The sequence below is a fragment of the Rhinoraja longicauda genome, chromosome 14 (assembly GCF_053455715.1).
Source record: "Rhinoraja longicauda isolate Sanriku21f chromosome 14, sRhiLon1.1, whole genome shotgun sequence".
In the NCBI taxonomy this organism is placed as follows: Eukaryota; Metazoa; Chordata; class Chondrichthyes; order Rajiformes; family Arhynchobatidae; genus Rhinoraja; species Rhinoraja longicauda.
The window spans coordinates 14102704-14127489 of record NC_135966.1 but is presented as its reverse complement, the minus strand read 5'-3'; the positions used below and the strand labels follow the sequence as shown (position 1 = coordinate 14127489).

Sequence of the window (24786 nt, the reverse complement as noted above, 5' to 3'; positions counted from 1 at the left end):
TACCTGCATGCTTCCTTTCAGTGACTGATGCACTAGGACACCCAGATCTCGTTGAACATCCCCTCTTCCTAACTTGACACCATTCAGATAATAATCTGCCTTTCTATTCTTACTTCCAAAGTGAATAACCTCACACTTATCTACATTAAACTGCATCTGCCATGTATCCGCCCACTCACACAACCTGTCCAAGTCACCCTGCAGCCTTATTGCATCTTCCTCACAATTCACATTATCCCCCAGCTTAGTATCATCTGCAAATTTGCTAATGGTACTTTTAATCCCTTCATCTAAGTCAGCAACACAGAAACACAGGCAAGTAATCAGCAGGCATCAGAGAGAGGGCAAAGCGTTTGTTTTTATGTTGATTGTTTATGTAAAGCGCTTTGAGCACCTGATAAGGCGCTATATAAAATAAATGATTATTATTATTATTATTATTATAATAAAGCAGACTTAGAAAGTGATGGGGAAAGAACAAGGAAGTGTAGAAGGGAAATAGAGGCATCCATAAAGCGCTTAGAGATAGAGATGAGGGAGATGGAAAAAGATATGGAAAGAAAAAGAAAGGAAAGCCAGGGGTACGCCCAGGAAGGAATGAGGTGGGAAAGTATACAGATAGAACCACAACAAGAGATGGCAAACGGGATACAGGAGCTGAGGGGTGGAATGATGCCGTTACTTTTGAAAAAGACAGGACAAACCCAGTATATTCCTTGGGCGACCCGAGACCTAGAAGGGCTGAAAAACGCCTTGCCCAACATATATAACGGGGCAGGAAAATGGATTAGGGCCTTTGAGGAGGAAGCTACAGGACGATTATTGGCTATGGGAGATTTGAAGGCACTACTGGTGAAATTAATAGGAACCACGAAATTAACAGGACTATTTGAAATGGCCGGGATAAAAAACGTGGCAAATAACCCAATGATTGATGGCCAGCCATTTGATCAAGTCAGGCAGAGAGTATGGCAGGCCCTCAGAGACTGTTACCCGCTGAAGGTGGACCTAAAGACATTGAAAGGAGACCCGCTGGGGGACACGGAGAACCCAGCGGCTTATCTGGAGGACCAACTGAAAAAGTGGAGACTCGAAACCGAACAAAAAATAGACGGTAACGAGTTGATGACCGCTTTGTTTCAGACCACTATAGTGGACGCCATGTCTCCTCAAGTTAAGTCCAGACTGGAGGAAGTGGTGGAATTGTCAACCATATCCCACTCCCAGTTCAGGGACCACCTGGTTCATGCAGTCGACAAATATCATAAGGAGAGACAAAAAATGGTGAACCAACAAGAAGAGGTACAGAGAAAGTTGATGCAAATGCAACTAGAAGAACTAAAAAAGAAAGAACGTGAAAAAGGAAAGAAAATGCTGGCAGTAACAACAGACCCAGCTGAAACAGCAGAAATAAACAATGCACCGATGCAGAGTGAGTCCTATGACAGAGCCAGGCAGAGGCCAGAGAATCCCATGCCAATAATAAATGTCTTTGGGGGAGCTTCTCCTCAAATGTCCTATCAGGAGCAAATCAGATCAGGGAATCAGCCCCGACAGGATTGGGGCCCTCAAGGGGGAGCACAAGGAAGGGGAAGAGGAAGGCCAGTAGGCAGACAGGTAGTTGATAGAATATGTTGGGGATGCAATCAGGTAGGGCACCTGAGGAGGAACTGCCCACACCATCCGTGGCCCGGCCCGTACCAACAGGGACTCACAGGGGATGAGCAGGGTTTTAACCCAGGGCAAGCCCCAGCGGGCTCGGCCGGAGGCCCGACTGGACTCGTGAACCCCTATGCTAGATGCTAGGGGTGCCCAGAGAACCCGGATGGGAAGGGACTTTACCCAATGATAACACAGGAGGCAGAAGAAGAACCCATGGTTCAGGTAATTTTGGGGGGACGAGTAACACCTATGATGATTGACACTGGAGCCACATATACTTGTGTGCAGCCGCAGTATGCCTCCCACCTTCCCAAGTCAGGAAAATGTGTTAAAACTGTAGGGTTCTCGGGAAAAACACAGTTAACACGATGCACAACCCCCGTAAGTTTGAAAATGAGTAATAGAGAAATAATATTACCGGTATGTTAATAACACCTATAGGTCATATACCCGTGCCTGAAGGACCATTTAGACACTTGGTGATCGACTATGTGGACATGCTGAAAACGGTAAGAGGAAAAAGATACATGCTGGTAATAATTGATAAATTTAGCAGATGGGTGGAGGCGATACCGTCTAAAGATGTGGGTGCAGGAACTGTAGTCAAGTTTCTGACTAACGAGGTCATCCCACGATTCGGCATACCGACCAAAATCAGCTCTGACCATGGAGCGGCTTTTATCCAAAAAACAGTTAAGTTGGTGCTGCAAGCCCGAAGAGTGAAACAAAGATTTGAGTGTGTGTACCACCCTCAGGCTCAGGGCATGGTAGAAATAGTGAATGGAACGTTGAAAGCTAAGTTGAATAAGATTTGTGCAACCACAAAGTTAAATTGGATCGATGCCCTGCCACTGGCATTAATGAGCTGTCGCATGCAAACTAATCGAATAACTCATTTAACACCGCACGAAACGCTCACTGGCAGATCCATGCCGATACCCAGATGGAGAGGTCCTTACAAGGGACCAAGCCTGGAACAATTAGAGGTAGAACTTAAACAATACATGCAACAGTTAACTATGATACACAAGTCTATTTACACACAGGAAAAGGAAAAGGAGCCAGAGGCGGACCAGGAAGAAGGACCTATTAAACCCGGAGATCAGGTTTATGTGCGAGCCTTTCGACGAAGGTGGAATGAGCCGAGAAGGGAAGGACCGTTCACAGTAACTAAGGCCTCACCGACTGCTGTTCAGGTAGAGGGCCAGTCCACGTGGTACCATCTCAATCATTGTAAGAGGACTGTCCCACAGGCACAACCTGTGAATGACCTCGAGGTAAACGGGCAAGAGAACAAAAATACAGAAGAGGTAAGCGAGCAGGTAAGGTGAGAACGAAGATGCAGGGGAAGGATCAGGCATTGACCAGATCATAAAGGAAGTCTTGGAGGACATTAGTGACTCTGAGGTTGTTGATGATGAGGCTGTGGGCGTCTGTCCTCCTCGCGACAATGTGGACAGGGGCGACGGGGTGGGGGGGCAATAGTGCCTCTCCCGAATCAGACCATGCCTCTCCCGAATCAGATCTGGGAGCCCTCGATTTTACAGCTTTGGACTGGGTGGAACCAGACTGGTCCTAATACTACCCTGATAGAGGAACAAGGGCGGAATCGAAGGAACATTGAGGATAGGGATGGCGATGACTCAGATAACTTACAGCGACCACTAATGATTGGTATAAGTGGGCACAGTATACGGCACACACTATGCAACGATCATAATGTATCGTATGCGCCAAAGCCAAGGAACAAATACTGGCTATACCAGACCCTCACAACTATACGCATTGTTCAAGATTAGACTCTTCAGAGGACATAGAACATTGGCATATTAATGTTTACTGCCCAATCCAGTGTTTAAATGAAGCAGGATCATCCCAAGTGACGCCCTCAGAGTACTGTGCAGTATGGAATTTTACACAGGTAAGAAAACCCTACCCCATGCCACCGCAAGGGGATAAGATAGATATAACGGAACAATTTGAGTGTTATTCTGCATTAAATGGCAGACGTCCAGTAGGGAAATTCCCAGGCAATTGTAAAAAGATCTGGATGTGCAATCAGGAAAATCCGAGTCAGCTTGCTCTAGGTGTGCCCATGCACATTGGTGTTGCCCTACTGCCAAGCTGTGAAGCTATTTTGAGAGCAGATATAGCCATAGCAGATAGATTTTGGATGTGCGGAGGTAGCCCCAAGAATGTACTTCCGCTTAACTGGACTGGGCTATGCGCAAGGGTAATGTTAGTCCAATCGGTCCTCGTGATCAGCCCACAGGAGGCATTTGAGAACACTCGGCAGAAGAGAGCGTTTGACCAAATGCCCAAGGGCGTCTACCTGGATGCGATAGGGCAACCAAGAGGAATCCCCAATGAATTCAAAGCTAGAAATGAGATTACTGCTGGGTTGGAATCAATATTTTTTGGGATCACACCTGTGAAAAACACAGAATGGATCAACTACATTTATTACAATCAGCAAAGGTTTATTAATTATACTGAGGATGTACTGTCAGCCTTAGGGGAACAGCTTGATGCCACTAGCAAAATGGCATGGCAAAACAGGCAGGCCCTGGATTGGTTACTGGCTGAAAAAGGAGGGGTCTGTGTCCTTTTTGGGGAACACTGTTGTACGTTTATACCCAATAACACCAGTCCGGATGGGCTTTTCACTAAAGCAATGGAAAAAATGAGAAATCTGAGGAAAGAGGTTAAACAGAATGCAGGTTACGGGCACCAACTCTTTGGCTGGCTAGAAAACATTCTAGGTGGATGGGGAGTGTGGTTGGTTAAAGTCGGGATGACTATCGGAATCACCCTGCTTATAATTGCTATTGTGTTATGTTGTGTTTTTCCATGTATTAAATCTCTTCTAGTGAAAGCTACTGCGAATCAGCTGCCGTTGTTCCAGGATACGGGCAAATTTCACCTCCAAGAGAAACAGATCCCTCCGATAGAATACTATACTGATGAGCAATTTACTCTGGAGGATTACTAAGAACGTACTAGTAAGGGAAGCTGGGACTTTTTTCCTACCCTAGACATATGGGGGTAGGTTTTTGGCCGAGTGACCCAGGATGTTAGCATGTTGGAAGGAGAACACTGACAAACTGCACATTATTTATACAATCCTAAGTTGGGGGGCTAATGGTTGAGAGTGGATTTATGATTTGAGTTCACAACATGTGCATTTTATGGTTTTCTTTTTCTGTGAGACCGTGTAGGTCTCAAAGGGGGGAATATGGGAGATAATACGATATTATTTTATACATTAGACATTGTTACGATATTATTTTATACATTAGACATTGTTGTTTAAAGTTTGTAACTACTTAGGCATTAGGCGCCTCTCTGTAACTAATTAAGGCGTTCTAGACATTCCTTACCCTTGACACGTGTTTGTAACTGCTCTGCTCAGGCGGATAATTAATGGTGGAACGAGGAGGAGAAACATATGAACCAGAATAGAAGATAATGGTGGCAGATAAAGAAAGACATAGGCCTTGGGGTGATGAATGGATGTGAGGGATGGACTAGCAGGGAAATAAGGGAGGCGAAGTATGAAGGGATGTGAGCATTGAGATAAGGATAAATTACTGAATGGGATTTAATGGTGGCGGGACAGATGGGTGACTGCAAAGAAATGAATGACTGAAGAAAGGAGTGTGGGTATGAGGTAATCAAGTCAAGTCAAGTCAAGTCAAATTTATTTGTCACATACACATACACGATGTGCAGTGAAATGAAAGTGGCAATGCCTGCGGATTGTGCACAAAAAAGAATTACAGTTACAGCATATAAATAAAGTTAATAAGTTACTATAGTGTAGACAAAAATTTAGTCTCTGGGGTTATAAAAGTTGACAGTCCTGATGGCCTGTGGGAAGAAACTCCGTCTCATCCTCTCCGTTTTTACAGCGTGACAGCGGAGGCGTTTGCCTGATCGTAGCATCTGGAACAGTCCGTTACTGGGGTGGCAGGGGTCCCTCATGATCTTGCTTGCTCTGGATCTGCACCTCCTGATGTATAGGTCCTGCAGGGGGACTGCAGGTAATGTAAAGAAGATAAGGTTTGGAATAATCCTATAAACATAGACTGCCCGATGTACTAAGTGGGCAGTCAGATGGTTGACATCCTGATTGTTCCAGCCGTTGTTTGCAAATAAAGGCTTTTAACTTCTTGAAGAATTCTCCGTGTCATCTGCTTCATTTAGAACACCGGTAACCACGACACTACGTAACTTTTAATTGGTTTAGTAGTAGTTTTAGTTTAAAATAATAATGATAAATACACATAATCCATGAAAAGCTCTTAAGTATCTTAAATCATAAACAGGGAGGATGCAGGAAGTATATATAACGATGGTTAGAGGGTGATTTCTGCTAAAAGGTTAGACTGCAGTGTCTATTGTTATTTTTCTTAGAGTAAAGTAGATTGACAGGTTTGTCAGAGCTGAAGAGTATTTTTGAACATTTGCAAAGTGATGGGCAAAAGAATACAAAGAGAATGTGCAGCAAAATCCTTTAAAGCAGGGAATGGTTAAGATCAGGAACTCACTATCCGTAACAGTGGTGGAAATAGACATTCAAAAAAGAATCAGAAATGGAAATGAGGGAATAATTTCCAAGTCTCTGGAGAAAGAACAGGAGAAAAGAAGCAGGGAAAGAGCATGGACTCAAAGAGTTGAATGTCCTTCCAATGCTGTAACAATTTATTCATTTCCAAAATCACTCACTTGACACACTCGGTCAGCCTGTCACTCCAACACTCGGTCAAGAATTAATGCTTGTTAAATGGTTCCCTCCCTCTCCTTATATTCAAAACTATGGTTACCAAATCCCTGCTTAAAAGTCCACCTTTGATATTTGAGAGAAAAAAGAAAATGAACCAATATGCCTTTATCTGTAATGACAGAAAAGGGTAGATGGGATGGTAAGGTTGAGAGATGGATGTGCACTGAACAAAATTTCTACTATCCTGTAATGTGTAAAAACAAGTGATTTAAATGCGTTTAAGTGTGTTAATTGGAACACTTTTAACAGTCCAGAAAATCTGCTGGTCTGGCACCACCAAAACCAGATTAAGTATGTTTTGTCATCGTCACCTCTATCAAAAGTGTAGGAATGTATTCGTCTGGATGCAGTCTATTGTCAGCCTGTTGCTCCAACAATTTGTTTACAACCTGAGCCTTAGTAATTGTGATTTTCCTGATTCTTCCATCCCTTCAAATTCCTAATAGACAATAGACAATAGGTGCAGGAGTAGGCCATTCGGCCCTTCGAGCTAGCACCGCCATTCAATGTGATCATGGCTGATCATTCTCAATCAGTACCCCGTTCCTGCTTTCTCCCCATACCCCCTGACTCCGCTATCCTTACGAGCTCTATCTAGCTCTCTCTTGAATGTATTCAGAGAATTGGCCTCCACTGCCCTCTGAGGCAGAGAATTCCACAGATTCACAACTCTGACTAAAAAAGTTTTTCCTCATCTCTGTTCTAAATAGCCTACCCCTTATTCTTAAACTGTGGCCCCTGGTTCTGGACTCCCCCAACATTGGGAACATGTTTCCTGCCTCTAACGTGTCCAACCACTTAATAATCTTATACGTTTCGATAAGATCCCCTCTCATCCTTCTAAATTCCAGTGTATACAAGCCTAGTCGCTCCAGTCTTTCAACATATGACAGTCCCGCCATTCTGGGAATTAACCTAGTAAACCTACGCTGCACGCCCTCAATAGCAAGAATATCCTTCCTCAAATTTGTAGACCAAAACTGCACACAGTACTCCAGGTGCGGTCTCACTAGGGCCCTGTACAACTGCAGAAGGACCTCTTTGCTCCTATACTCAACTCCTCTTGTTATGAAGGCCAACATTCCATTGGCTTTCTTCACTGCCTGCTGTACCTGCATGCTTCCTTTCAGTGACTGATGCACTAGGACACCCAGATCACGTTGTACGTCCCCTTTTCCTAACTTGACATCATTCAGATAATAATCTGCCTTCCTATTCTTACCACCAAAATGGATAACCTCACACTTATCCACATTAAACTGCATATGCCATGCATCCGCCCACTCACACAACCTGTCCAAGTCACCCTGCAACCTCATAGCATCTTCCTCACAGTTCACACTGCCACCCAGCTTTGTATCATCTGCAAATTTGCTAATGGTACTTTTAATCCCTTCATCCAAGTCATTGATGTATATTGTAAATAGCTGCGGTCCCAACACCGAGCCTTGCGGTACCCCACTAGTCACTGCCTGCCATTCTGAAAGGGACCCATTTATCCCCACTCTTTGCTTTCATTTATCCCCACCCTTCGTAAATCCATGCTGACTCGGAACGATCCTGTTACTGCTATCCAAATGCTCCGCAATTTCATCTTTTATAATTGACTCCAGCATCTTCCCCACCACTGATGTCAGACTAACTGGTCTATAATTTCCTGTTTTCTCTCTCCCTCCTTTCTTGAAAAGTGGGATAACATTAGCTACCCTCCAATCCACAGGAACTGACCCGGAATCCATAGAACATTGGAAAATAATCACTAATGCGTCCACAATTTCTAGAGTCACCTCCTTAAGCACCCTGGGATGCAGACCATCAGGCCCTGGGGATTTATCAGCCTTGAGTCCCATTAGTCTACCCAAAACCTTTTCCTGCCTAATGTGGATTTCCTCCAGTTCCTCTGTCACCCTGGCCACTAGAACATCTGGGAGATTGTTTGTATCCTCCTTAGTGAAGACAGATCCAAAGTACCGGTTCAACTCATCTGCCATTTCCTTGTTCCCCATAATAAATTCCCCTGCTTCTGTCTTCAAGGGACCCACATTTGCCTTGACTATTTTTTTCCTCTTCACGTACCTAAAAAAGCTTTTACTATCCTCCTTTATATTATTGGCTAGTTTACCTTCGTACCTCATCTTTTCTCCCCGTATTGCCTTTTTAGTTATCTTCTGTTGCTCTTTAAAAGAGTCTCAATCCTCTGGCTTCCCACTCTTCTTTGCTATGTTATACTTCTTCCCTTTTATTTTTATGCTGTCCTTGACTTCCCTTGTCAGCCACGGGTGCCTCTTACTCCCCTTAGAATCTTTCCTCCTCTTTGGGATAAATTGATCCTGCAACTTCTGCATTATTCCCAGGAATACCTGCCATTGCTGTTCCACAGTCTTCCCTGCTTGGGCCTCCTTCCAGTCAATTTTGGCCAGCTCCTGCCTCATGCCTCTGTAATCCCCTTTGCTATACTGTAATACTGACACCTCCGATTTTCCCTTCTCCCTCTCAATTTGTAGAGTAAAACTTATCATATTGTGGTCACTGCCTCCTAATGGCTCATTTACCTCGAGTCCCCTTATCAGGTCAGGTTCATTACATAACACTAAATCCACAATTTACAAGGATTACTGAGAAAGGTATCACAAAATGTTGGAGTAACTCAGCGGGTCAGGCAGCATTTCAGGAGAGAAGGAATGGGTGACGTTTCGGGTCAAGACCCTTCTTCTGAGTTACTCCAGCATTTTGTGACACCTTCGATTTGTACCAGCATCTGCAGTTCTTTTCCTACAGGATTACTGAGATGTTATATGCATCCCCTATGGCGAAGACTGGTGCAAAATATCTATTTAATCCGCCTGCCATTTCCGTATTTTCCACTAGTAATTCACCAGACTCGCCTTGGAAAGGACATCTGCTCACTTTGTTAACTTTTATTTTTTAAGATTTATAAGAATGGTTTCTGGGACGATGGATTACAATTACAAGAACAGATTAAAGAGGATGCAAATATTTGTCTAGAGAAAAATCTGACAAGAGATCTGATGGAAGTATTTCAAATGTTAATGAGTCTGGTGAGTGGTAATCTGCTTCTGTTGATGGAGTGATGGAGGAGTAAAGGTAAAAGGCATTTTTAAAGAAAGGAATTAACACTGAACTGTCAAAACACTTCATTAGAACCGGCAATGTTCTGCCTGTAGTTGTTGTAGAGGAAGGTTATGTCGTGACGTTAGCTGGGAGAAAAGTTAGCAAAGAGACAGGGTTTGATAGTGAATCTAATAACTTGCTCTGATAGATAGCCAGCACAGATACAATGGGCCATATAACCTCCTCCTGTGCATTCCTATTCTGTGAGTCTATATATCTACAGAAACTCTTACTATTTACATTTATATTTCTAGCAAGCTGGATTCCATATAGAAACAGTAGTGGTGCAGTAATAAGTTACAGGACAGATAATTGAAATGCCTGAACAAACAATCCTGAGACCAGAGGCTAGATACCACTGTGGCAGCTATGGAATTTAAATTCAGTTAATACTCTGGAATTTTTGAAAAATAATCAATGGCAGCAATCATGATTGCAAATACCACCAAGTTGTTGTGAAAACACATCTGGCCATTTGTGTATTTGTTACGTTCTAAGGCACACAGGAACTGGACTCAAACGCACGACTCACACACAAGAGTCAATTTGGGGGAAAAAAGGCGTTCTTTAATTTCCAAATTTAAAGAACACTGCGATACAAACCAAAACCCTAAACTTACTTAGCTACAAAAACATTAGTTACAAAAATACTTACTAGGATACTCACTAACTATACTGCGCTTGACAAGAACTTGGAAACAATGCGGGTAAGCCGAGACTCAATGACCGAGAGCACATGCATCCCAAGAAGAACTGGCACAGGACAAAGTGAGGCGTGGACTATATACACATGAGGTAAGGGCACACAGGTGGAAACAATCAAGGCGGGGCTGACAATTACAATGGCAGGAAGTCAAGGGACCTGAAATGAGATAAGAGGTAAGTTTCACCTTAAAACAGGAAGTGAGCACGAGACTTGACATGAGTGATTTTAACTTGACGAACCGCACTAAGGACAAGACGTGGACATGACGTGACATGGGAATCTAAACACAGAACATGACACAAGACTAACAGATATGACGGGACATTACAGTACCCCCCCCCCCCCCCTTTAGGACCGACTCCTGACGGTCCAGGCTGGTCAGGATGAGTCTTGTCAAAGTCCTTGATCAAAGTCTTGTCCAAAATAAAGCTGGCAGGAATCCAGCACCTCTCCTCAGGACCGTAGCCTTCCCAGTCGACCAGAAACTGGCAACCGTGACCTCTCTTGCGGACTGCAAGAAGTGCCTTAACTGTGTAGACCGGACCACCGTCGACGAGCCGGGGGGGTGGAGGGGGCTTGGAGGCGGGCACAAGTGCACTTTCCTTGACCGGTTTTATTTTGCTGACGTGGAATGTAGGGTGAACCCTTAATGACCTGGGGAGTTGTAGACGGACCGAAACAGGGCTAATGACTTTCGAAATGGGAAATGGACCCATGAACCTTGGAGCCAGCTTTCTGGCGTGGACGTGAAGTGGCAAGTCCTTTATAGACAGCCATACCTTCTGGCCTGGGCGATAATGCGGAGCGGATCTGCGGTGGCGGTCGGCTGCCGCTTTCATCCGGGACTGTCCCCGGAGTAGAACCCTCCGAGCTCCGTCCCAGATTCGGCGACAGCGTCGGATCATGGCGTGGGCAGAAGGCACCGTCACTTCACCCTCATAAGCCGAGAACAAGGGGGGCTGATAGCCGTAGGCACACTGGAAGGGTGTGAGTCCCGTGGCAGCCGTAGGAAGCGTGTTGCGTGCGTACTCGACCCAGATGAGATGGTCGCTCCAGGTGGTCTGGTTCTGCGCGACCAGACAGCGCAAGCAGGTCTCGAGCTCCTGGTTCATCCGCTCAGTCTGGCCATTGGATTGCGGATGGTAACCAGAAGACAGGCTGACGGTGGCACCTATGAGGGAACAAAACTCACTCCAAAACTTGGACACAAACTGAGGGCCTCGGTCCGAGACAATGTCTGTAGGGAAACCATGGATACGGAAAATGTGAGACATCATTACCTCTGCCGTCTCTTTGGCAGAGGGGAGCTTGGCCACAGCGATAAAATGTACCATCTTTGAAAATCGGTCTACCACCGTCAGGACAGTTGTGTTACCTTTGGAGGCCGGCAACCCAGTAACAAAGTCAATAGAGATGTGGGACCAGGGCCTCTGAGGGACTGAAAGTGGGTGCAGCAGACCCGCTTGGGCTTGTCTGGAGGGCTTGCTCCTTGCACAGACAGGGCAGGCGGCCACATATTCAGCTACATCCTTCTCAAGTGAAGGCCACCAAAAACGCTGTTTAACCACAAAAACAGTTCTCTTGGCACCTGGATGGCATGTGAGCAGGGACGTGTGAGCCCAGTGGATTACCTGGGGGCGTAATGTCACAGGAACAAACAAACGGTTAGTAGGACAGCCACTCGGTGCTGGAGTCTCATCATTAGCCTGCTTCACATCTGTTTCGATCTGCCAAGACACCGCTCCTACCACACGGTTAAGTGGCAGGATGGGTTCGGGTTCTCTGGTATCAGGTTCAGGGTCATAAAGTCGGGACAGGGCGTCTGGTTTTGTGTTCTGGGAACCGGGCCTGTAAGACAGAGAAAAGTTGAACCTACTAAAAGTTGAAAACAGAGTCCATCTGGCCTGACGTGAGTTGAGCCTCTTGGCTTTACGGATCTATTCCAAGTTCTTGTGATCTGTCCATACCAGAAAAGGCTGCTCGGCCCCCTCCAGCCAGTGCCTCCACTCCCCCAATGCGGCTCTGACCGCCAGCAGTTCTTTGTTTCCGACATCGTAATTCTTTTCTGCTGGGGTCAACTTACGTGACAGGTAGGCGCAGGGATGAATCCGGTTGTCCTTCTCCGCTCTCTGGGAAAGTACCGCCTCAATCCCCTCGTTGGAGGCATCCACCTCCACAATGAACTGTCTCTGGGGATCTGGGATGGTCAGAACAGGAGCGTTGGTGAACAATGTTTTGAGGCGCTGGAAGGCGGCTTCGGCCTGAGGATTCCACTGGAACTGGGTCTTGGAAGACGTGAGAGAGTGCAGAGGAGCAGCAACAGCACTGAAGTCTCTAATAAAACGTCTGTAAAAGTTTGCAAATCCGAGAAACTGTTGCACCTTCTTTCTGTTAGTGGGGGTGGGCCAATTGGCCACCGCACTGACCTTATCAGGGTCCATCTGGATGTGGTCGGCCGATATAATGTAGCCCAGAAAGGACATTGTGTCTGCGTGGAAGTCGCACTTCTCGGCCTTCACATACAGACGGTTAGCTAGGAGCTTCTGCAACACACACTTGACATGACGCTCATGAGACTATGTCTGTAGAGAAGATAAGAATGTCATCAAGGTAGACAAAAACACACTCATTGAGAAATTCCCTGAGGACCTCGTTCATAAAAGCTTGGAAGACTGCAGGGGCATTGGTTAACCCGAACGGCATCACCAAACACTCGTAGTGCCCGTTAGGGGTGTTAAACCCAGTTTTCCACTCATCCCCCTCTCTGATTCTCACTAGGTGGTATGCATTTCTTAAGTCTAGTTTAGTGAATACTTTGGCTTTGTGCAACAGTTCAAAAGCAGAAGACATCAAAGGAAGTGGGTAACGATTCTTGATCGTAATCTCGTTTAGGGGGCTGTAATCTATGCAGGGACGAAGTGACCCATCTTTCTTGCCCACAAAGAAAAACCCCGCGCCTGCTGCTGAGGAGGACGGGCAAATAATGCCCGTCCTCAGGGAGGACTCAATGTACTCATCCATCGCCTTCCTCTCGGGGCCGGATATGGAGTACAGTCGCCCCTTGGGAATAGGGGCCCCCGGCAGCAGGTTGATAGCGCAGTCGAAAGGTCGATGAGGAGGTAGGGTGGTGGCCCTGGACTTGTTGAACACCTCCTTCAGTTCATGGTAACAGGGTGGAACCTTCGACAGATCGGGATAGTCATCATCATCATTAGAAATCTTTATTTCTTCAGATTTAAGAACATTTATTCCCAAAACCGCCCCGATCTTCCCGTAACTCACCCCTTTGTTCACTGGTTCAACAAGACATGATTGTGTGCACTCAACCCCCCATCGTCTGATCTTACCAGATCGCCAATCAATCTGAGGATTGTGTTTCTGTAGCCCCAGGGGAAACCAAAGACCAAGGGATGTTGAGCTGAGTCAAACAAATGAAAAGACATTATCTCCACATGGTTAGCATTGAACATGACTTTGACAGGTTCTGTACGATGAGTTATCTCAAACAACTGACGTCCATCTAAAGCGCTCGCCACAATAGGTTGCAACAAGGGCACAGATTTAACCTTACACGATCGAGCTAGAGTCCAGTCCATGAGACTCTCGTCGGCTCCGGAGTCGATCAAAAGCCCCCCGAGTCACAATTTGCTGATTCAGAGTGAGGGTTGCCTGTGTCAGAGGTCGAGGAGGTAAGTCCGAAACGGGGAATTGACTCACCAGTGTCCTCCTTTTCACTGGTGAGCCACCCCTTTTACCGAGCAGTCGGCCAGACGGTGTCCTTGTTGACCGCAGTAAAAGCAGGCTCCGTCCTTCAGGCGGCACTGTCGCTGCTCCGGAGTCAGCCTGGTCCGTCCTAGCTGCAGGGGTTCCTCCGACGGCTGATTTTCTCCGACCAGCGATGGACAGGGAACGATGACTTCTTCGGTGTGAAGGACCCGGAGGAGCGCCCCTGGTGATTGGGAGGACGATCAGCAGCCTGGTGTTAAAAGATTAGACTGCAGTGCCTATTGTCATTCTTAGATCAAAGCAGATTGACAGGTTTGGCAGAACTGTAAAGGTCTATTATTGAACTCAGTTGCGAAGTGATGGTCAAAAGATAAAAAGAGAATGTGCAGCAAAATCCTTTAAAGTAGAGAATGGTTAAGATCCGGAACTTATTATCTGTAACAGTGGTGGAAACAGAATCCATGCGCAATGTCGACAAATTAATCAAGAACAGAAATAATTTACAGGTCTTTAGAGAAAGAAAAGGGGAAAAGAAGCAGGAAAATGGCATGGACACAAAGGGCCACTGTGCTTTAAAAATGTCTTTAATTCTAAGATCACCCACTTAACACCCAGTAAAGAATTAATGTTTGTTTAATGGTTCCCTCCCTGCCCATACATTTGAAACTCTGGTTACTAAATCCCTGCTTAAATAACTATCTATGATATTTGAGAGAAAGAAGAAAGTGAACAGATATGTCCTTATCTGTAATGACAGAAAAGATTTGTAATGATAGAAAAGGTTCAATGAGATGGCAAGATATGAGACACGGATGTGCATGGTGCAAGAGTGAAATTAGAAGAGGAAATAGTTTCAGGAAATACAGGAAAAAAATCATTGTGCCAGTCGTGAATGATGATTTTAAAAGAGACAGGAAAGTTCAAACAGATTGAGCTCATCGAAAGAAAAATCCACAAGCTGCACGGGCAAAGTGTAATGGCAAGCAAAAAGCAAACTGCTGAAGGAACTCAGTAAGTCATGCGGCATCTGTGGAGGGAAATGATTGACGATGTTTCGCATCGGGTTGAAACATTGTCTGTCCATCCCGTCTATAGATGCTGACTGATCCGCTAAGTTCCTCTCGCAATTTGTTTTATTGTTCAAGATTCCAGCAACTGCAGTTTCTTGTGTCTCTGTAGAATGGCAAGTATAGCCACAATGACCCACAATCGTGAGCAGGAGAGTTGTTAGATGCTATGAGCTTCCCTGGATGGCAAAATGCTGCTGCTTGTATGCTCAGTTTTGGTTATACCCATAGTGTCAGTGCAGAAACCCAATGAAAACTTGCGAAAATCACTTCAACATTCATCATTGAATAATGCAACCATCCAGAGTCAGTATTCAAAGTCAAAGTCAAAGTCAAAGTCAACTTTATTGTCAATTTCCAGTTAGTTTACACAGACAGAAAATCGAAATACCGTTTCCCACAATCCCGAGGAATAAAGTGCATTAAATTAAGTTAAAATTAAAAAGGCACAGCAAACAACAATCAATATAAAATATAGTCACTTCAATGAAAAAAAGATGAAGATGAATATATTAAAATAAAAAATAATGAACAGTAGTGCAAAGCCTGTCCATAGCAGCGTTAAAAAAAATGTCTGGTGCTGGATGTGCGTGTGTGTGGGGTGTTAAAGTCCAGGTCCAATGGGGGCAGGGGAGAGAGGAGGGAGGGAGGGGAGAGAGTTCAGCATCCTGACAGCCTGGTGGAAAAAACTGTTCTTTAGTCGGGTGGTGCTCGACCTCAGGCTGCGAAACCTTCTCCCTGAAGGCAGGAGGGTGAAGAGGCTGTTGGAAGGGTGGGAGGGGTCACCCACAATGCTCAATGCTTTGCGGGTGAGGCGGGTGGTGTAAAGGACCAGGAGTGTTGGGAGTGAGTATTCAATTAAAGTTCCAGGTAATCATTCTGCTATTCCAGTTTTTACCTCCTGCAGTCTCTATTTTTACTTCTTTACTTATTCCAATACCGCCTGATGCCATTTAATCTGCTTTCCACCATCCACAATTCCAGCTCATTGTATAAGAAAATAACTGTAGATGCTGGTACAATACCAGCTCATTGTATCTGAGTTAATCAAGAAAGAGATACCCATCCTAATCCCACCTTCAGCACTCAGTCTGGTAGTTTATTAAGAACTAGCTCTTAAAGTATACAACCGATATGCTCTCCTCGCCTCACTTTAAATTTGTGCCCGTAATTTAACTGATGACCACCCTAATACCATAATTCAAGGTGTCACATGAACGCTTACTACCCCAGTACTATCATAGTGACTAGGAGTAATTCACTACTGATCCTTCCTTTGCACTTGTAGTATGCCCTTTGTTGTTCCTTGTTCTAATGTCACAGTTGATCCTTTTCCAGTAGTCTTTGGAGAGGTACTGATTTGTGATTCATCCAATTTGCGCTGGGCCTCACTCTGACAATGGAGGAGGCCCAGGCCAGAAAGGTCAGGTATTGGAATGGGAGGGGTTGTTAAAGTGTTTAGCAACCAGGAGATCAGGTAGCTTTAGGGGGACTGAGAGGAGGTGTTCAGCGAAACGATCGCCAAACCTGAGCTTGGTCTCGCTGATATATAGGAATCCACGCCTGGAACAGGAGATACAGTAGATGAGGTTGGAGGAGGTACCAGTGAACCTCTGCCTCACCTGAAAAGACTGTTGGGGATCTTAGACTGAGTCAATGGGGGAGGTATAGGGGCAGGTGTTGCATCTCTTGCTGTTGCAGGGGAAAGTACCCGGGGAGGGGGTGGTTTGGGTGGGAAGGGACGAGTCCCAGCTCCTCCAATGACTACAGACTGGTGGCATTGACTTCACACATCATGAAGTCCCTGGAGAGGCTGGTGCTCAGTCACCTGCGACCCCTGGTTAAACCCTACCGGGACCCCCTGCAGTTCGCTTACCAAATAAAGATGGGGGTTGAGGACGCCATCGTCCACCTGCTCATGGTTCCTATGCTCACCCAAATAAGCCGGGAAGCACTGAGAGTCATGTTTTTTAACTTCTCCAGTGCTTTTAACACCATCCGGCCTGTACTACTAGGGAGCAAACTGACGAAGATGCGGGTGGATGCTCCATTGGTGTCCTGGATCACCAACTACCTGACTGGCCGACGACAATATGTCAGGCTACAGAACCGTGTCTCGGACATGGTGGTGAGCAACACAGGGGCCCCACAGGGAATGGTTCTCTCTCCCTTCCTGTTCACCATCTACACCTCGGACTTCAGATATAACTCGGACTGCAGAAGTTTCCAGATGACTGCAATTGTGGGCTGCATCAGTGAGGGGTGGGAAGCTGAATACAGAGATGTAGTCAATGACTTTTTGAATGGTGTGGGCTGAATCACTTGCAACTCAACACCGACATGACTTAGTGGTGACCTCGGTAGGGGTCGAGCTGTCTGTCCGTGGGCATGGGGGAAGAGAGAGGAAGTTTTGTTGCCTTCCATCACAGTGAGGGGGTGTTTGGAGTCACTGTGATGGATGTTTGTGTTGGGGTCGTGTGTCTTGTGTTCTTTTTTTTTGTGTTCTGTGATTGCTGGAAATGTAATTTTGTTCGGTATCACGGTAACCAATGACAATAAAGCTCTGTATTTAGGAGGAGCGGACGCTGAGGCCCAAGAAGGGACAGAACCGTTTTTTTGAGACGGCTCCGTTCCTTCAACGTCTGCAGTACGATGCTGCAGATATTCTACCAATCAGTGGTAGCTAGTGCCATCCTCTTCCCTTGTGCTGGGGCAGCAGGGTGAAGGCCGCAAACGCCAATAGGTTTAACAAACTCATCAAGAAGGCTGGCTCTGTCCTGGAGGTGGAGTTGTATTCATGGGAGGTGGGCTTGGAGGGGAGGATGCTCCTCAAACTGCAGCTGACCCTCTCCATGACACACTGGTCAACCTGAGGAGTACCTTCAGCAACAGACTGGTTCCACCAAGATGCAGTACGGAACACCACAGAAGATCCTTCTTCCCTGTGGCTATCAAACTGTACAACTCCTCCCCCTTCTGTCATGGGGTAGACTGACTCCCATCCCCATCCCCAATCTTTGCACATCCCCAATCCTTCCCATTCATCACTTTAATTTCATGTTTCATGTACTTTGTGTTTTATGACTGTCGGCAGATCAATTTCCCTCCTGGGATAAATGAAGTTCCATCGTATCATTAACCAGGGAGTTGTGGAGGGAACGGTCTCTGCGGAAAACGGAAAGAGGTGGAGATGGGAAAAATTGGCTGGTGGTGGGATCCCATTGGAGGTGGCGAAAATGCCGGAGATTTATGTGCTGTATGCGATGGCAAATGGGGTGAAAGGCGAGGACTAGGGGACTCTGTGTCTGTTGCGACTGGGTGGAGGGGGAGCAAGAGTTGTGCTGCTCCGCTCTGCAGCACACCCCATCAGCCGTCACATAGAGCACATAATCCTCCATGATGCATTTGGGGAAGCATGAATAAATTTCTAAGAAAACTAACTTAAATGAATCACTCCATTCGAACTGCTGAGTCAAAACACCAAAAACACCCCGCCCTTTTGAGCTTGAAGGAACTATCCATTATCAGATGAGCCGGAAGTTTCACCTGATTCCAGGGTTGTGGACAGTGGGTTGATAATAAAAGAGCAAGTATGACATTTTGGTGCTTACACAGGAATTTGCAGTGGAAAGGAGGTGGAGCAGGGGGATTGTGTGCAATAAAGGGAGGAGGGAGGTGTTGAATGGAAGTGAGGACCTTGCTAGTATGATGCAGAGGGAATGTGCTAACAGATGTTAAGTAGGGAAGTAGATAGAGGTGGCATCAAATTGCAGTTGCCAGGAATTGCTGGAGGTGATACATTGAAATAAGGATACAGTTTTATGATTAAAACTAGAGTAGCTCGGTACGCTAGGCATCATCTTAGAAGAACATGGAATTGGTGATGTTTTGGGTTGGGACCCTTCTTCAGACTCTATGAAACTGGATGTATCACTGTTTCTACAAATAAGAGACACTTGTATTGGGGGGGGGGGGGTGGGTATCATAAAGGAGACAGAAAAGCTGTGGAAATAGAACAGAGTAGTGTGAAAAGACATATGTAAGAGGAAATCACTTTATATTGTTTGATTGCCTTTTCTGAGAGATAGAGATCTATCAATAGAAGGGGCAGGAAGAGATGAAGATGGGATAAATGAAGGTGATTGAATTGTATAATGTTTACTCAAAATTGTGAAATGTTCTATTACAGGGCAAGAGAAGGAAACAGATGTATCACTGCCCTAGGTGAAGTTGAGTAATACTAGACAAAGAATGTTCGCAACCACATTCAACCAGAAATAACAATTATCTGATACACCTCAACCCTCTCCAGAGATCCCTTTCATCACCGAAATTGGTGTCCAGCCAATTCATTTCAGTCCTAGTGATATTAAATGGCTGAGATCACAGACCACGAACTCAGGCCAGGAGACAAGACTGCATCACAGCTGTAGCAGCTGCAGATAGTGTCTGTAATGTGTGCTACTAATCAAAGTACTGCAGCTATTCACCTAGGCTCTTCAGACAGCATCTCCCAAACCCACCACCATCAAGAAGAGGATGTGGCGTAACATCCTGATTTGAAATATATTCCAGCTCTTCCCAACACACTTTGAGAGTACTTTCAAAAAGAGGTACTCGCAGAGTGTTTCAAGAAGGCAGCTCCACCATTTTCTCAAGTTCATTTAGGAACCGGCAATAAATATTGTCCTTTTCAGCAAAACACAGAACCCAGATAAACAAGTAAAAGAAAAGAAATGGACAAAAATGAAAATTGACCTTGGATCCACACCAGTTCCCATTTATCTAGAGGAAATGAGTGGAGTGAAATGAAAAGTTGTTCAATTTAGGGACAAGTTCTGACAAGTGGACAAGGTGATAATATGGAGTCATACAGTGCGGCAACAGGCCCTTCATCCCAACTTGCCCATGCCAACCAAGAAGCCCCATCTGTGCTAGTCCCATCTACCTGTGTTTGGCCCATATTCTTTTAAACCTTTTCTATCCTTGTGCCTGTCCAAATATCTTTTAAATGTTGTTATAGCACCTGCGTCATTTACCTCCTCTGGCAGCGATTTCATAAACCCACCATCTTCTGTGTGAAAAGTTGTCCCTCAGGTTATGTTTAAATGTTTCCTGTCTCACCTTGAAACTGTGTTCTCTGGTTTTTAATTTCTGTATGTCGGGTAAAAGACTCCGTACATTCACCCTATCTATTCCCCTTGTAATGGCAGTTTCTATACCTTCTCAAAGTCCAACTTTGATAGCCATAACTGCTCGGGGATGGAATGGAGGTATAGCTTACGCACACACCGCTCTCTGAGATAACAAAAACAAATCTTCCAAACGCTGTTTCTTGATTAATTGGTCTTTATTAAAGTAGCACAAATCAAAAGAGTAATTCATAACTTTTCGTTCTTATCAACTGTTTCTTCTTCAAACAATACAGTGAAGATCATGTAGTCATTACCGTGTGGTCGTGGTCGATGTGGTTGTGGTCATGGTTGTCATTATGCTCGTCATTATGTGACTGGATCCTGGACTTCCTGCTGGAACGACCGCAGTCAGTGAGAATGGGCCCGCACCTGTCCTCCACTATCACCCTGAGTACCGGCACACCACAGGGCTGTGTTCTGAGCCCCATGCTCTACTCCCTCTTCACACACGACTGTGTTCCTGCATTCGACACCAACACCATTGTCAAGTTTGCAGATGACACAACGGTGATCGGGCTGATCACCAACGGGGATGAAACAAACTATAGAGCGGAGGTGCAGAACCTGGCGGACTGGTGCTCGGATAACAACCTGTCCCTAAATACCACCAAGACCAAGGAGCTGATCATCAACTTCCGTAGGTCACATAACGGGGAATATGCCCCGATCTCTATCAACGGGGACAGTGTGGAGAGAGTGTCCAGCTTCAAGTTTTGGAGAGAGTGTCCAGCTTCACGTTTCTGGGCACTCACATTTCGGATGACCTAACATGGTCCAATAACACTGCTGCGCTGGTCAAGAAAGCACAACAAAGACTGTTCTACTTAAGAACACTGAAAAAGTCTGGTCTACCCCAACAGCTGCTGACGACCTTCTACCGCTGCACCATCGAGAGCATCCTAACGCATGGCATCCCTGTGTGGTACCTCATCTGCACGGAGGCAGAAAGGAAAGCTCTACAGCGGGTAGTCCATAGAGCTCAGAGGGCCATCGGAACACAGCTACCAGACTTAGAGGGCATCTACAGCACACGATGCCTCAAAAAAGCCACCAGCATCCACAAAGACTCTTCACACCCCTGCAACAGTCTGTTCGAACTCCTTCCATCGGGCAGACGATATAAGGCCTTCTACGCCCGCACCTCCAGACTCAGGAACATCTTCATCCCCAGGGCCATAGCTGCTATGAACCGGTCCTGCTGAGCCGGATGGCCACAACGCATAGATCAACTTGCACTTTACCCTGTCCAAAACTGTTACTACTGTTTCGTTTCGTTGGGTTGCTGCTGTCTAAATTACTTAAATTATTGCATCGTATGGGAGGCGCATTCCCAATCTCGTTGTACCCCTGGGTACAATCACAATAAAGATATATTGTATTGTATTGTATTGTATTGTTAGAGTGAGTGTGGCTGACGTGGTAAAAAACTGTATTCTCTCCATCCTCCGAGACTAAACTCACCCACAATCTCTGTGGCTACGCTAGCCTCCTCAGATGTAGACACTCCCCATTACGTATCAAATCACACCCACAAGCATGCAAAAAAGACAGAAACTAGAAATATTTAACATCGCCATAATACAATGACAGTAACCAAATTAAGCGTAAATGGTTCCTACACCCCTCATGATTTTTTACATGGGACGTGTCTCTGGTTTAAGGAAAATGCAGAAGGTCCATGTGGGAATGGTGGTGTTGGGAGTGAACATATATGGTGAACATGAACCATTTATTTATTGTTCATTATTTATTTAGGGTCAGGGTTATTTATTTATTTATTGTTTATTTATTGTCAGAGGTACAGTGAAAAGCTTTTGTTCCATGCTAATCAGTCAGCGGAAAGACAATATATGATTATAATCGAGCCATCCACAGTGTACAGATACATGATAAAGGGAATAACATGAATAATGTTTAGCGCAAGATAAAGCCTGTAAAGTCCAATCATAGTCCGAGGGTCTCCAATGAGGTAGATGAAGTCCAATCATAGTTCGAGGGTCTCCAATGAGGTAGATGAAGTCCAATCATAGTCAGAGTTCAGGACTGCTTCCTAGTTGCGGTAGGATTGTTCAGTTGCCTGATGACAGCTGGGAAGAAACTGTCCCTGAATCTGGAGGTGCGGGTTTTCACATTTTTGCCCAATGTGAGAGGGAAGAAGAGGGAGTGCCCAGGGTGCGACTCGTCTTTGATTATATTGCTGTCCCTTGCCGAGGCAGCGTGAGGTATAAATGAGTCAATGGAAGATACTTGGGAAGATATTCGGGAAGATGATAAAGGTATTTGGATATTTGTATATGCAGAGATGAAGGTATTGAAAGGTGGAAAAGGAGAGCAAGATAAATTGTGATAAATTTTGTGGGGATTGTGCTGAAATGATTTATCTGTCAGGGTAATCCTGCCAGCGGGCATTGGTAGAAGGTAGAGCCATGCTGTCCATGGCTAGTCAAGAAATTAGATCTCCAGTGATCTGTATCCTTTCTTCCAAAAACAAATCCAAAAGGTTATTTAAAACTTACCAAAACCTTATTAGCACATCACACAGATACAAATTTAAAACTTACTTTGAAAACGTTTTCGAAAAGTAAATGCATTTTAAAAGTTTTACTGGTAGTGAGTTTCGTTCGGTACCTTGGTACCGAATGACAAATAAAGCCCTGTTGAACTGTTGAACTAAATCTGTTTTGTTGAAATTACATATTGCAATTTAGTTGATTTATTTCCTTGTTCTATAATCAAACAAATATAATCCCGGATTTGACTGAAAAATATTTTGCAAGGCATTTTTTAGATTGCCAACAGCACATCGTTTATGAGGACTTATTATTTTGATTCGCACGGGTGCGCTCCAAAGGTGCCCCCAAGGCACCGCTACCTGTCAAGCTGAAGGGTGACAACCGCATCCGGATCTGAGAAACCGCTCCTAAAACATTATCGTCAAGCAACAGAGCGCCAATCAGAGAGCAGGGCATAGGAGCTCCAGGATGCACGTTGTTTAAGAAGGGACAGAAAGTAGTTAAGTGAGGTATTCGTGCGAAAGGTCACGCAGTCGCTGAGTATCGCTCTGAGGAGAGTTCTTCTAGTCCCGACGTTGCTTCCAACACGATGTGCGGTAAGCAAAGAAGAGAGTCAATGTTAAAGTGCTTTACAAAGCATCATGAACGGTGGTTTTCAACTTGCTTCTCTACTAACCAACCCTCCCCCCCACCCCCACCCCTCTGCTTTCTCTGGCCTGTTGCGTTTTCCCTTTAAATAATCTTTGTTTGTTTTATTTTGTGTGAGGGAGGTGTTCACACTCAACTCCTTCCGAAGCATTGCTGAGTAGTAGTTGCTCATATAACTGGCGGATTTTGTTTGCACGTAAGTTTGGTATCTCGGTGGGATTGCAGCAGGGAAGTTTCCATTGGGGCACATAATTAAAATCTGTTTGGCATATCTATCTGTATTAGCGTGGCCAATTTGCTGATACAAATGAAACTACCCAACAAGATGATCACAGCCTTTCGAAATGAATAGAGTTGGGCTAACTTTTTTAAAAATTGGAAAATAAAAGCTTTTCCAAAAATCCGCCTCTGTTGCATGGGGGAGATATAAATGAGGGACTTTCTTTGGGATAAAGTTTCTCTCAGTATCTTTAGATTATTTCTAAATAATACAAAATCAGTTTAACAATTGGAACATGTACACCCATAGGACCACTATTTATGAAATATGTAATTCAATATTTAATATTACTGTAGACTGTTTTGCTTGTAAACAGCAAGATACTGGTGAAAGTAACTGAGAAAACTGAACATCTGTTTTGATGTAGGATCAAGGTACTGCAATTGTTAGTTTACAAAAAAAGACACAAAGTACTGAAGTAACTCAGCATGTCGGGCAACATCCCTGGAGGATATGGATACGTGACGTTTCAGGTCGGGACCCTTCTTCACTCAGACTGAAGAAGGGTCTCGGCTGGAAATGTTATCTCTCCCGTGTTGTCTAGGGATGCTGCCTGACCCGCTGGCTTACTCCAGCACTTTGTGTCTTTATGTATTTGGATCTTGATTGTTGAAACTATAGGAAAATCAATTGCATAAAGTAAACACTTAGATTTTCTGTAGAATTTTTGTACCATCTCAACTGGAAGCAGAGTACAAATATTGTTCTTGACAAATATTGCTCTTTGACACAGCATTCAGTTTATGAGTATTCAGTATGATGCCTTCTTTCTGTTTGAATGTGTAAGAAGGAACTGCAGATGCTAGTTTAAACCGAAGATAGACACAAAAAGCTGGAGTAACTCAGACTGAAGAAGGTCTCGACCCGAAATGTCACCCATTCCTTCTCTCCAGAGATGTTGCCTGCCCCGCTGAGTTACTCCAGCTTTTTGAGTCTATCTTCTTTCTGTTTGAAAGTTTGTTTTCAGCTGTGCCATCTTGATTTCCAAATGTCATACATGTTGGTCACCCTTATGTCAATCATGTTTTATTCATTTAAGAAAACGTTTAGATTTCAGGTTCACTATAACAA

General features: G+C 44.9%; 1 protein-coding gene across 1 annotated transcript in view; it reads left to right on the top strand.

The window, feature by feature from the left end:
- The first annotated feature begins 3601 nt into the window (after positions 1-3601).
- The window catches only part of LOC144600000 (glutamine--fructose-6-phosphate aminotransferase [isomerizing] 2-like), a 74231-nt gene continuing 53046 nt past the window's right edge, over positions 3602-24786 (top strand). The window contains exons 1-2 of the mRNA XM_078411298.1: positions 3602-4366; positions 9379-9514. Of these exons, the coding sequence (XP_078267424.1) occupies positions 3602-4366; positions 9379-9514 (901 nt within the window). The remainder of the gene's footprint in view (positions 4367-9378; positions 9515-24786) is intronic.